This window comes from Melanotaenia boesemani, chromosome 8 (assembly GCF_017639745.1).
Source record: "Melanotaenia boesemani isolate fMelBoe1 chromosome 8, fMelBoe1.pri, whole genome shotgun sequence".
In the NCBI taxonomy this organism is placed as follows: Eukaryota; Metazoa; Chordata; class Actinopteri; order Atheriniformes; family Melanotaeniidae; genus Melanotaenia; species Melanotaenia boesemani.
Window position 1 is genome coordinate 17,582,873 of NC_055689.1, and position 13,553 is coordinate 17,596,425.

Genomic DNA, 13,553 nt, shown 5'->3' on the forward strand with positions numbered 1-13,553 from the left:
TAGCTTTTATCCAGACAAAAAAACTTCCTCCAGGATGTTTATTTTTCCATGTTGTTAGCTGCAAACAAGTCAAAATTGAGGTATCCAGGGTAGGGTTGCAAGGACAGTAGTCTAAGCAGAAATACCTAGAATTCCCTCTCCATGGGCCACTTCCTAACCTTCCCCAGGGAAATCCCAAGGTGTTCTCAAGCCAATCAAGAGTTATATTCCCCCAGGGTCTCCTGAGCCTTCCCCGGGGTCTACATCTGATGGGATGTGCCCAGAAAACCTCCCCAGGGAAGTGTTCAGGAGGCAGAAGGTATCACCTTTGCAGGTTATTTCTTGGATAACAGACTCAGTTCATAGCAGTGTAAAACTTGTCTCAGCTGTAGACAGTGAGGTTGGTGTTTCAGCAGCTTCCAGTACATGGCAGACCTATGCCTTGGGTTGTTCCTGCCCTTTGCATAGCAGATTACATGATGCTGGCAGAGTGGCTAAACTTTCCAATTATACATGTTTGTTTTAATAGATGGTCTTATGACCTGGTGTTATTTAGAAATGGCTCTATACTGATTTCAGACTCCTACTTTCTCTCTAAGATATTCTACTTTAATGTGTATTAGTCAATCCAATTAAGTTATAAATTAAACCATTTTTGTTGGCAGAGAAAAGTTACCAGCTACAGTAAATTATAATCAGTAACAAGATATTAAGAGTAAAAGCCCAGTGACTTTTGACTTTCCGTGTTAGAGGACTGCAGATTCTGAATTCCTTCAGTTTTCAATATTAATTTTTATTGCTGTTAGTTCAACAGTTAAAAAATATCCATCCACCTCCACTGTCTTAAATGAACAAAACCTTCTGAAAAGCCACTATGTTGAAGTTCACTTATAAGATTAATAAATATTCATATGCACATGAAATGCAAGGGGTTATCTTCCCACTTTATGAGAAAGTTTGTTGATGATTATGAATTTTCATAGAAAGAAATACTGTTTTTCAGCTGGTTATGAATTCAGGATCAACCAGAAGAACTTTAGCCAAAGGCCTGATTTAACATCACTTTTCCATACATCAACTTTGAACAAAATGAAGAAAATATTAGAGATAAAGAGGTAATTGTTTTGTATTTGACTGTTGAAATTGTCGAGGCGAGAAGGCACACAGTCAGGAAATAAGTTTTCACCTTTTACCTGTGAAGAAACACCAGCAAGCAGTCTGAATTTGTGCGGCTGTACAATCTGAAAGGCAATGCCCTAGAACCAGGTATGCAGTGCTCACTTCGTCTCTGGTTGTTCATCTGATGACACCAAAGATGTAGAATATTGCCCGTCAGTGGACACGATGTGGAAGTTGACAGACAGCAGCCCAAGTCAGAGGCAGCATGAGTCTATTGCTCTGAAATTGTCAAGGTATCCACCGGCACCCACAATGTCTACTACATTTCAGTGAAAGCCCAACTGACCCACTTATTTAATTAATGCATTAATACCACTTCCCACCACTAGATGACAGACACGTGAAAAGGCCATCAGCAAACTCGTGGCCGGCCGCATACCTTGGCAGTCTGTCACGGACAACTTGTCAACAACCCAGACAACACTCCAGAGCCAATATGGCTGCCAAACTGTGATGCCACATTATGAAATTAGATTAGTAATTTTGCTGCCATCATAAACTCTGGTTGATGTTCAACATTTTTTTTTCTTATTTGCAGCATGTCTAAAAAAACTTAAAAAACTCTGGCACTTAAAGAGTTGCAGCTGCCCATCCGGCAGACCTCCCAGAGAGTATTATCGGCACATAAAGGATCACAGAGTAGTGATTAGGCTACGTACTCCTGCGTCTTTCAGCAACAAACAGAGCGGCATGTCCGACAATGTTAATTCATAGCCAGATTTATTTAATTAATAGCTGACAGGCCAGCACCCATACAGGTATTCATTTTAAGGTTTCACTGTATTAAATTTTATAATTTAATAATAATTTTATAATATATATGTTTTGTAAATGATTTGTTATTTAATTGTTCAGCACTTTGGCCAACCGGCTGTTTTTAAAGTGCTATTTAAATAAATTGAATTGTATTTATAAGCCCAGTGCTTAGAATAACACAGGAGGAAAAATGCTTTAAGATAAGACAGTGTGCAACAAAAAACAAGGGTGGTATAATATTTTACTATAATGATTAATATAAACTGTGACAGTTTCTAATGATACACCCTCCCTCTTTCAACTCTGTTTCCTTTTTTTTTTTTTTTTTTTTGTTTTGTGAGTTTAATGTTTGTTTACGCAGATCCTAAGCTTTTATGCCTACTTCCACTACGCGATTGTAAAAATTCACAATCCCCTCTGCAGGATCAAATTCATGGGGGGGCGGGATTGCCAAGCCTTAATATGATTTCCCATGTGGCTGAGAGAAAGAAAGTGAAAGACTGAGGACAGAACATGTACAGTAAAAGAAAAGTTATGTGTACTGTGGGGTCGGGGGTTAGGACAGTCAGTGAGGGGATTGTTACAGATTTCGACCAAGAGGTAAATGGAAACTATAATGAAGGGATTAGGAGGAAAGGTTAGATGGATAGTAAAAAATAGAAGAAGAAGGAGAAGAATAAGGTGGCAAGGTATCGGCAAGCATGTAGAGAGAAAGAAAAGGAGAAGGATAAAAGCAATAAAAATAGAATTAAGCAAGTCGGTTATGTTTTCATTCACAAACTTCCTATCCTTATAAAGGCTTAAAAATAAATACAAAAAAAGCATCTCAACATCAGATTTGGGGCTTAGAGCCTGGCCGGACCGAAGGATATCTCTCCTGAGAACGCCTTAAAGGAGAAAACCAATTACAGTGAGAGGGGATGAGATTAGAGTTCGGAGAGTACCTGAGTTTACAGCAGGCATTAGAAAGAGAGAGGCTTTTGATTTTTGGCTTTGAACCCAGCCCTGATATGATTTTGTAAAGGAAAGGGGAAAGGTGTTTAATGGCTCATCCATCTTAAATCCAATAAGCTTAAGATGATCCAGTTGTTTAATTTGGTACAGGCTTTAAATTGTGTAAACACCCCGTCCCCCCCCTGAAGAAAACCTAAATCTATTTAGTTAGCATTCTTCCTGTTTCTATAGAAAAGTTAAACACCAGAGATCAGCATCCAGATTTCAGATCAGTTTTAAAATAAAAATCATCATTATCATAATCATTATAAGACCTTTAGCACTGATGATGTATTTCCAGATGCCAGTTCCAGAGGCTTTAATATGCTACCATATAATCAGATATGCAGGTTTTTCAACAGGGTACGATGAGTTGGATGGCCGCTCTTTCTTTTCAGTCTGTAGAATGTGGCATCCAGAATTTACAGGAATAATTTTAAACTTCAGTTCCTCTGATCAGTTTTCCACTATGTGTGAGTCCATTCCAAACTAGCTGTGACCCAGAAAAGATGGCAGTAATTCTAGATGAGGTTCACGCTTCCTCTTTAACCCGTATTTGTGGCTGGTACAGTGAACTGTGATCACAGACAGTGATTTTCTGGAACTGTTCCTGAGCACGTGCAGGGATTTCCATGGCAGAATCAAGCTTAGTTTTACAGCAGTGCTGCCTGAGGGGTCGAAGATCATGTGGAGATTTTGATGAAATCATGTGCTGTAGATGACTGAATATTTAAAGTCTTTAAACATTTATATTTGGTAACATCATTATGATTTTTTTTTCCAGAAGCTCTGCCTATCATACATCTGAGACTCAGACCCAGTCTTGATACTGTTGCCAATTAGTCTAGCTAGTGGCAAGATGTTCCTTTAGCAGTTTCTTTATCAACTTTTTTGAGGTGTACTGCTGCCATCACATTTGTACTAAGCTGATGCATTTTATGAAATAGTAAAATTTTGTACTTTCAACATTTGATTTGTTTATGTTCTATTGTGAATACAATGCTGATTTATAAGATTTGCATAACATGGAAGTGAATGCCAACTAAATAATTTTAAATAATTGTGAATAAATGCATTAAAATGCCATTTCTATGTTCATAGTTTTGAAAGTTAAGAATGTTTGCAGGATTTAACAATTTCTTTCTATTAGCACTTGATTTCTTATTATACATTATATTATATTTGTTTATTATACAATAGAATAATTCAAAATTTGCTTGAAGCCTTTATTAAAGTCTGTGAAACCTCATTCATTAGTATTAATGACATCAGCGTTGAAGCCTAAAGCTGATTTGCAACTCATTTATTTACAAAAAAATGATTTCATTGTTGGCTTGTACTCTGCCATGTGAAAGCATTTTTTACCAAAAACAAGACAGATAGTCAATATCTTCTTCCAAATCTTCTAGATTCGAGTATTAGCTTATCGTTTATAAATAACCACGTTTAAATATGTGTGTTGAAACATGATATATACAACAAAGGTTAGCCTTGGAAAATATCCTCATTTTTATGGTGCACTTGCATGTGTGCTTGCCACCAATGTGTAGTGATATATAAACCACTTGCACAACATCCATGACTGTTCACACAGCCTCTGCTCTACCTTGGGGATGAAGCTTATCTCCCATCCATCAAAGGAATAGTAGAAGGGTTTCCACTGGACCTCCACCGACGTCTCTGTGATGGATTTGAAAACTAAACCATCTGGATTGGAGAGATCTGGAGACAAAGTCAGACAAGTATTATTGTTCTTCAGTTACCTACACAGCCCATAAATCAAAGATCCATCTAAAGTTGAAACTGTCCAATGCTGAACCTTACTCCTTTTCATTTCTTTGGTTTTGTTTCTTTTTTTTTTTTTTTGTTACATAGCTAAAGTTGAACAGTTTTGTCAACAGAGTAACACATTCATACATCACATCCTAGATGTTTTACATTTCAAAATTCAACACTTTTTACAGACTTTTCAGGTAACCTTTTGTCATATTTTTTTATTTTATTTACTTTGTTTAACCACAAAATCATGGCAACACGCAAAGACACAACAGCCTTTCTAAATTGGAATAACATTTACATGTTAGAGATGGAGCATTTAGATATCGAGACGGCTCATTGTATAGCACTGCTAGGACTGCTCTGAGGAGGGGAATCTGATCTGGCAAGGCAGACTAAGGCCCAATTTGAGGTTGTCCAATATGAGTTTCTTTCCCTTCTACTGCTGCAGCAGTCCTGAGCAAGCATAAAGAAAGACGGTCTAAAGGCAGCCTGACCTGAGGCTGCATTGGTATGGGTGTTTAAGGACTGTGCTGCAGACCTGACAGAGGTCTTCACTGGCATCTAAAACATGTCCCTGCATAGGTGTCAACATGCTTAAAATCAGCCATAAATATTCCTGTACCTAAACAAACAATTGTGACATCTGTAGCATGAAAACACGTATTCAAAACTCCTGTTTGTTGAGTTTAGCTTGGCCTGTAACACAGTCTTGCCAAACAAACTGAGACCCAAACTCTACAATCTAAGACTGAATACATCAGTATGCAATTGGATTCTGTACTTTCTGACAAACTGCTTACAATGTATCAAAAAATAACTCAAATTACGGCATCATGTTTGCAAATGATGCAAATGTAGTTGGTCTCAAAACTGACAATGAGACTGCATACAGGAAAAAGGCAGAACAACTAGTGTGCTGAGCACGATCTGGTCATTAACACAAAAAAAGATAAAAGAAATGTAAGTGGACTTTCTTAGATGTGGACAGCTTATCAACCCTTCTCTTTACATCAGAAATTGAGTAAGATTGAGAGGGTTAACAGATTTAGATTCCTGGGGGTAACTGTGGCAGGTGATCTGACCTGGGGCATTAACACTGACTCTGTGACAGGAAAGGCCCAAGAGCATTTGTACCACCTGAGGGAACTGAGGAGAGCCAATCTTTCACAGAAGCCTTTGAATTTCTATCACTGTGCTATAGAGTTTGCTGACATATGGACTTTTAGTGTTGTTCCCCAGCTGCAATAAAGCTAAACAAGAGGTGCCCCAGAGTAGTGAAAACGGTGAGAAGAATCATTAGGACCAACCTCCCAGAGATCACCTCTATCTATACCAGCTGCTGTCTGAGGAAACTGCACAATATTCTCCGTGACCCAGCAAGTGACCCAGCACATGCTGCCCATTACTTGTTTCAGCTGTTCACTCAGGGAGGAGATACAGATCTATCTGGGCCAAAACCAGTAGACTGAGCTACAATCTGTACCCCAGGCACTGCCTTTACATCCCCCCTCACCCCACCAGCCAGGGTTCTTTGTACTTTTTATGATGTCAACTGGATGATTCTTGAATATTATCTCATTGTTAAAATGACAATAAACTTTTGAATAGACTTGAATTATTTTGCATCCAAGTACATGCACTTAGATTTATATTAAATATTATTGATTGTCATTGTTTTGACTCTTTTGTAAAAAAAAAACAAAAAAAAAAAACATGAGAAAATAAAAGAGAAAGCGCTCCGCACCTACTTAATGGCCAGCAGGGGGCAATGCATCTAGATCAGGGCTCTCCAACTCTGGTCCTCGTGAGCTACTGTCCTGCAGGTTTTAGATGTCTCCTACTACAACACACCTCTGCACAAGCCTGTTAATGACCCAGTGATTTGAGACAGGTGTGTTGCATCAGGGTAGATCCAAAACCTGCAGGACAGTAGCTCACGAGGACTGGAGCTGGAGATCCCTGATCTAGATTAACAAAACAGGCCTATTTCAGAGTATCAAGGTCTGTGGAGGGTGGTGAGGTCAACAGAAAGGACTATTGGGATTAAACTGGCATCTATTGAGAATCCAGCCTTAAAATGCTGTTTGACAATACCAAGGGAATCATTGGGGCCCCAGCCCAGCCCATCTCAGCCACAGCCTGTTTTTTCTGCTGCTCTCAGGCAGAGGATACTGCAGCCTGAGGAGCAAGTCAATAGCTCCATATACATGGACAAATATTTGGACATGCGCAACGTGTACTAGTTCGAGAGAAGAAGGGTTTTTGTTTTCTTTTTATTTTGCACTGTTCAGTGCTCAATAATCTTTACCTCTTTAGTTTCTAACAAAAACACCACAGTCCCATTCAGTTTTGCTGCTGCCATTTTTCCAGTCTTCCCTGAAACACATTACGTCACCTAACCCCACGTGGTTCAGCCATGCACAGAAACAACATACACCACAGAAACGATCGGAATGAGTGTATACATGGTTATTTTTTCCCACTGATCCGATTGTATAAGGTTTAAACCACCTCTCTTGTATGGAGTGAAACTTCTTTCTGATTAAGGCAGATTGGATCAGCTGACATGTTTACATGACATATTTTTATTCTGATTGGACATTCGATCAAATCTTAGGCTTTGTTCCAATCTGCAAAATACTATATTTTTTAACAGGCATCTATTTTTCATTCAGATAATACAATGTTTCATTTATTTAAAAAAAAAGACATTCCAACAAATCATATCCTCACTGAAAGATGCCTGCATAAAGTTTAATTGCCCTAATGTGGCTTTATTTCTGAAAATTCTACCATTTCTGAGATAAAATTCATTTATCTGTGGATAATTTAACCTGCAACGATGGTAGTAATCGAAATATGTTTATGTAGCCACATATCAGACGATATAATGAACAGTCTGTTACTTACTTAGAGGTTTAATATGTTTGCACACTTGGAAAGCATCAATACATCTGTCATGTTTGTTGTCAGGTCTAACAACACAAAATTAATACTTGTATTATTGTATTTGTGTGTCTGCATGTGCATGTAAGTGAGTGAGAGAGGAGAGAGAAAATCACAGTAGTTATTACAGGTTAAAAATAACAGCCAAGTTGCAGAAAAGACCAGATTGTGTACTGTATTGACACTTAGGGAAAACTTAAAGGGGATTGAAAATATAGACAAGGTGTGTGTAGATTTTAATGACTGAGTTTCTACAGGTAAAATAAAAAAAAATAAATAAAAAAAATTATGGAAAAAAATATACTTACAGGTCCAAACAGTAATACTTGCTGGGACACTGATTGTGTTGTTAATGACAGCAAACACATTGATGTTGTACTCTATGCCTGCTTCCAGCCCTGTGACAGTGCAGGTGGTGGTATTGCCTGGAATCCTTATCTCTAGCTGCACACCTGACAAAAAGATGGGCAAAAAGACACAGATTTATGCATCTTTTACAATCTTGCTCTGTTTACAAAATCTTTTGACACATGAGAAAGTTGAATCACAATCTTACTGGCTTTGAAAGTGAGCTTAGATCTGTACTCACCTCCCGGGCTGCTTGGTGTGTAGGTCACTAAGAAATCTGTCAGCACAACAGACCCTTCCCACTCCAGATCAATGGTACGATCGGTCACTCCTCGTACGTTCAAGTTCATGGCAGGCGCCACTGTTGAAAAACAAAACACTCTTGGTCTTACAATGACCATTTTACTTTATGTACAAATTCATGCATCTGAAACAATTTATCCATTCAGTCCATAGTGGCTCTAGCCTTAATTTAGCCTCTGTGAGATAGCACAGAAACAGATGGAAATAAACAACTAAAAGAAAGTTGAAATATTGATTCACAAGTATGTTTGTAGGAGTTCACTGGTATCACATATTGACCATTCATGAGCTGCAGTGTTAGCTGGAGTAATTTTCATGTGTGTGTCATCCAACTGCTTTTGTGGTTTTCAATGCTTCACATCATCACATCTCATATCAGATTACCAATATGAGTTTGTGTAATTTGTGATTTTTTTGTCAGCAAGACTATAATAAAAATGTCCACATCATCAAGAATCTGCAAGTTCTCATGTTACAAAAATTATTAACTTTTCCCAAAAAGCAATTTACAAAAATTTAATTCAAAGATCATAATAATTGCATAGCCCCTCAAACATTCAAGTGATTCAGCTTACAGGGCTGGTTTTAATCACTCTACAAGCCTGAAGCAAAGCTCTGGCCCAGTCCCTGATCATTTGAATACTATCAAGATGACTTCTGTATTAGAGATAGCTGGCAGCCAGGTAGTTCTGATATGACGGTATATATTTGTCATGATTTAAAACAGCTTCAGTCACCTCACAGAGTAAATGTCATTTTCAAGCTGACTGCATTATGCAGTCCTGCCAATAGCGGAAGCCAGAAGGGCTTGTTGCAAGAGGAAGCTGAAGAGGAGATTTTCAAGCCATAAACCTGAGAGGTGGTGTTGAATGTAAATGTAGAGGCATAAGCAGGAGTGTTTACAGCTCCCACTGCTAGAAACAACGAAGGGGAGGAGGGGAGGCAAGTGAAGGACATCCAGGAGGAGGACTAAATATAAGGCACAAACATTTTAAGCTGAAGATGCATGGGGGACAGACAAGAACAGAAGAGGGGGAAAGCAAGATGTGTGTGAGGAGAGTAAATAATTAACAGTGAAAGATGATTCAGTGGGAGATAAAGACACCAAGGGTGAAACAGCAAAGACAGACATGAGTAAGGGAGCACTGAGTGTAATGATGTGATAAACCACCTCTCACCCTGTGATACAGGACACTACGGCACAGTGTTGAGCCCTCCTCTGGGAACTTTTGGCCACTTTAGTAGCCATTACAGCTACTTCCTCACACACCTGACAGATGGGGCATGCTGTGCAGCAGCTTGTTCATTTCAAAGCAGTGGCGACAACTCCTCCAGTATTTGCAGCTACATTTATTTAATCAGTTCAACTCAACTTTGCTGGGAATGTGAAGAGAAAAAGCAAATCAAGGAACACAGCAGTAATCCACGGGTTTAGAAAAAGTGTGATGAAATAGGGTCATGCTGCAGGCTGAATGTACAAGGTACTTGAAAATAAAGACTTAACTCCAGCTGAAAGCACAAGATAAAATGAATAAGCATGAAAACTTTGTCAAGAATGTTGAAGCTGATATTGCAAAGATAGAGAATCTCATTGTTTATTAATTTGAACCAAAAAACAATGAAATAAAAACGGGTGGCAAAAGGAGTGTAAAGGTACAAAATAATAAGCACAACAACATATGTGAATATATGAAGGGTATGAAAGGAGAGCATTTAAAAAAAATCCATCCTAGCTTAAATTGTTTGTATCACTTGGAAACTAATGCAAATGTTCAAGATATTTTTTCTCTGAAAAAAAAAAAAAAAAAACTATTAAATAATGTGTTCTTTATGGGGTTTGTTTAAAAAGAAGGGCAAGCTGCGGAAGGTTATACAAGAATTTCACTTGAAGTCTCATTAGGTCTAATCAGCATGCTATTACAGGCGGATGCAGCAGTATCAAGCAAACTAAGACCTTGATGAGAAAAACTCTAGTGCACAACAGAGGTCAGTGCACCATCACAAGACTAATCTATATTTGAGTTTTTTTTTTTTTTTTATAACGTAATTCATTTTTTTAAATGAATGAATAAAGGCCTATTTAAAGAAAAACATATATATCACAGGTTGTATGGACAGATGCATCGGACCATTAGCCATAGTTTGCTTTGCGAACTGAGAGAAAGCCCTTCAGTGTCTGCTTGACTTGTATTCCCATGGCAACCTCTGCTTAAATTAAGCTAATTTTTCTGTGCTAAGTAGCATCTTTCAAAGACAACATAACAAATATTTTGAAAAGCAGTGTTTGTAAGTATTTTAGATTTGACATCGTAACAAAGAAAAAGGTATTTGTCTTTGGTAAAATCAGTTGTCTTAATCAGCAATTACAACCAATGAAAACAAATCTGTGGTCTCACCTGCAAGCATCACATATAGGTGAGTCAATATTGGGTTTGCAATGGAGCGCTTTATTTTATTTTCTAATTAATTATATAAATAAATACTGAAATTAACAAATATTCCATAATACAAAATAAATGAATAAAATTTACATTTTTATTATTAACTTGCTTATTAAATAACACCTACGGAGTTATTTAATTTAATTTATTTAATGTTATTTATTTATTCATTTATGTATGTATTAATACATTTATTTATTTTTGCTTACTTCAGAGCATATTTTTGTGTACTGTTCATAGTGTGAATCATACGCATGTGTGTGTGTGTGGGGAAAAGGGCATTGTTTGAGCAGATTTTTAAAAAATGAGTGTTAATTTCAGGTAACTTTATTTTGGGAAAAGGTGACAGCACTAATGTCTGAGTTGCAAGTGAACAGAGTAAACATGGACGTGAGCTGCAGCTACACAACCCTTCAGATACCTGGGTCCATTACCGTTCATTGGGACCCAGATGATATAAAGATTCAATATCAGCAAAGGCTGATAATTACAATTCCTTCCTCCCAAAATATGTAAGTATTTTCTTACGGATGTTGATATTGGACAGAAAGACTTCAGGGCTGCCTGGGATTCACCAGTGACTACAAAATGAAAAGGTTCCCTGTATATGTTCAATCAACCATGGAACTTCTTGCATTCATATTTTTAGTATAGACCTCCCATCCCCGCTCCTTTTGGTAATAAATTCTTAGCTGATAAAAACGTCTGGTTTATGTTGCTTGCATGGATATCATTCATCTTTGACTTTTTTTGTTTGTTAGGACTATATCTTTCATTCAACCATACAATATGGTGTTTTGTAACACTAAGCCAAATCTTGAATCTTGTTTTGCAAAGTGACGTGAAGGCAGATACAGATATGAGGAGAGAAGTCTAATCATTGCAGTGAAAACAGCATGGAAAGGTCTTGAGATTTATGTTGAGACATTTTTAGTGCACATTTTGCAAAACTTGCTATGTGTTGGAAATCACATAATAAATGCAAAGTATCAAGAAAAACTAAAATTAATTATTTGATGAGTATGTATATATGTGACGTCACTTCCTGATATTTTCAAAACATTCAGTATTTGTTGAACAAGGCGGAGCCCACAGTCTCTGAGTTTTATGACTCAATATTGAATTAATTAAATTTGAATTGATTCAAATCAATTAACTGATTTTTTTTAATCCAGCTCTAGAAGGATGTAAACAAAGCCAAGACTGTCAGCACAACTTTTTCACAGTGACAGAATTCATAGGGATTTGTCTGTAAGATCAGAGAACACCTCTGCTGGAAGGACTCAATATTATTCTTCAACACAAGTTGATATCTACCTTTTGGTAAGATTATGTAAAAACATACATGCCATCTCTCACACCATGACAAACAACGTATTTAAATTCAACAGCCTCTATTATTTCTCATTGCAGATGAATATATGCCACCATAATTGAAGCAAAAATGCATGCTGCTTTCTTCAGCTTCTGATAACATGAAACACTTAAGCCTGTCACCCTGCACGTCTCTGGTAATTGAACTGCTTCGTTTTGTATTCAACAAACTCTCCCCAAGAAGCAATGGCTAATTACAAAGAAATAAGCAATTTGTCTCCCTCACTTGGTATAGATATTAAAAAGGAGGGCAGCATGGAGGAATCAGCCTTAGTAATAAGATTCTCCGTCCCTGTCGTCCTGTCACTCGCTCCTCTGTCTGTCCTTATCTGTCAGTTTGTTGACAGGTTTCTTAAATGTCAGAGGAGGCTGTGATAGTTTGGCACATACCCCTTTTTGACCAATGAGGAACCAGTGCTGGTTCGGTGCTGGTGTTAATGCCAGTGCTTAGCTGGATCAACCGTGGTGCTTCTAAAGAACCTGTCTGTTTTCTGCAGACAAAGATCCAAGTCAGTGCTGCGTTATTACATCATCTAAAAAATCATTATGCAACTGAATATGCCTGCCTAGAGGAGAAGAACGCAGGAAGCACTCAGGCCCTGTGAAATTTTCCATCTGTCCCACTTAATGATTGCTTCTATTGCCTCCTTTATTCTTTCATAAATAAAATCATCCTCTACAAACTCACAGCAATCTATGGCCCATAACTTTTTGTGATGGTATCATTAAGTTTGGAAGTTTTGGTATATATTACTGGAGACTTATTTTACTAACATGTAATCAATCTTCATGAAAATTAATCACTTGAAATATCAAATTTGTTTTAGTCATAACAAGGATAAAGGTAAAACATTTGTTCATTTGAGTTTTTAAAATATAAGGACTTTGCTGCATTTCTCTGCTTTATAAATGAATAAAAAGTAAATAATAAAAGTAAACTATTTATCTTTTTGGCTTGAGACATTTAGATTACCCTTGTTCAGACTTTTCAATTCAGATAATTTAATAATTCTCATTATTTATTGAACAGAAGGATTTCTGTTCAATAAAAGACTCGAGTACTAATTAATTCATTTGGGCACATATGTATAAACCATCTCTTCATACATCCTTTAGAGATTCTATAGTAAATGTCACATATTTATCAAGATGTGACATGATCCTAAGGTACACTTTAATATTGTGTGTTTGCATGGATGACTGCAAGTATGTGGTTTTTATTGTAAAAAAAAAAAGAAAATAATTCTAATCATACTGTGTGTGAAGCAGCTCTCATTCTTTGTTCTCACTGTCCAGTATGCCAGAACAAAAGTCTCTTCAGCTTTTATTTTAAACCTAAATATTGTGATGTATGAGCATTTTTTTTATTTTTTAAATCAAGTTATGTGTCACTTTTGGTTTTGGCTCAGCTCGTGTCAGACTCTGCGGCACTGTTCTGACACCCAGTTGTTTTCT

General features: G+C 37.2%; 1 protein-coding gene across 5 annotated transcripts in view; it reads right to left on the reverse strand.

Moving 5' to 3' along the window:
• tnr (tenascin R (restrictin, janusin)) overlaps positions 1 to 13,553 on the reverse strand; it is a 174,927-nt gene that overhangs the window by 55,199 nt on the left and 106,175 nt on the right. For all 5 annotated transcript variants that reach the window (XM_041993317.1, XM_041993320.1, XM_041993318.1 and 2 more), the window contains 3 exons: positions 8,222 to 8,341; positions 7,941 to 8,084; positions 4,514 to 4,629 (listed from right to left, as the gene is read on the reverse strand). In XM_041993317.1, the coding sequence (XP_041849251.1) occupies positions 4,514 to 4,629; positions 7,941 to 8,084; positions 8,222 to 8,341 (380 nt within the window). The remainder of the gene's footprint in view (positions 1 to 4,513; positions 4,630 to 7,940; positions 8,085 to 8,221; positions 8,342 to 13,553) is intronic.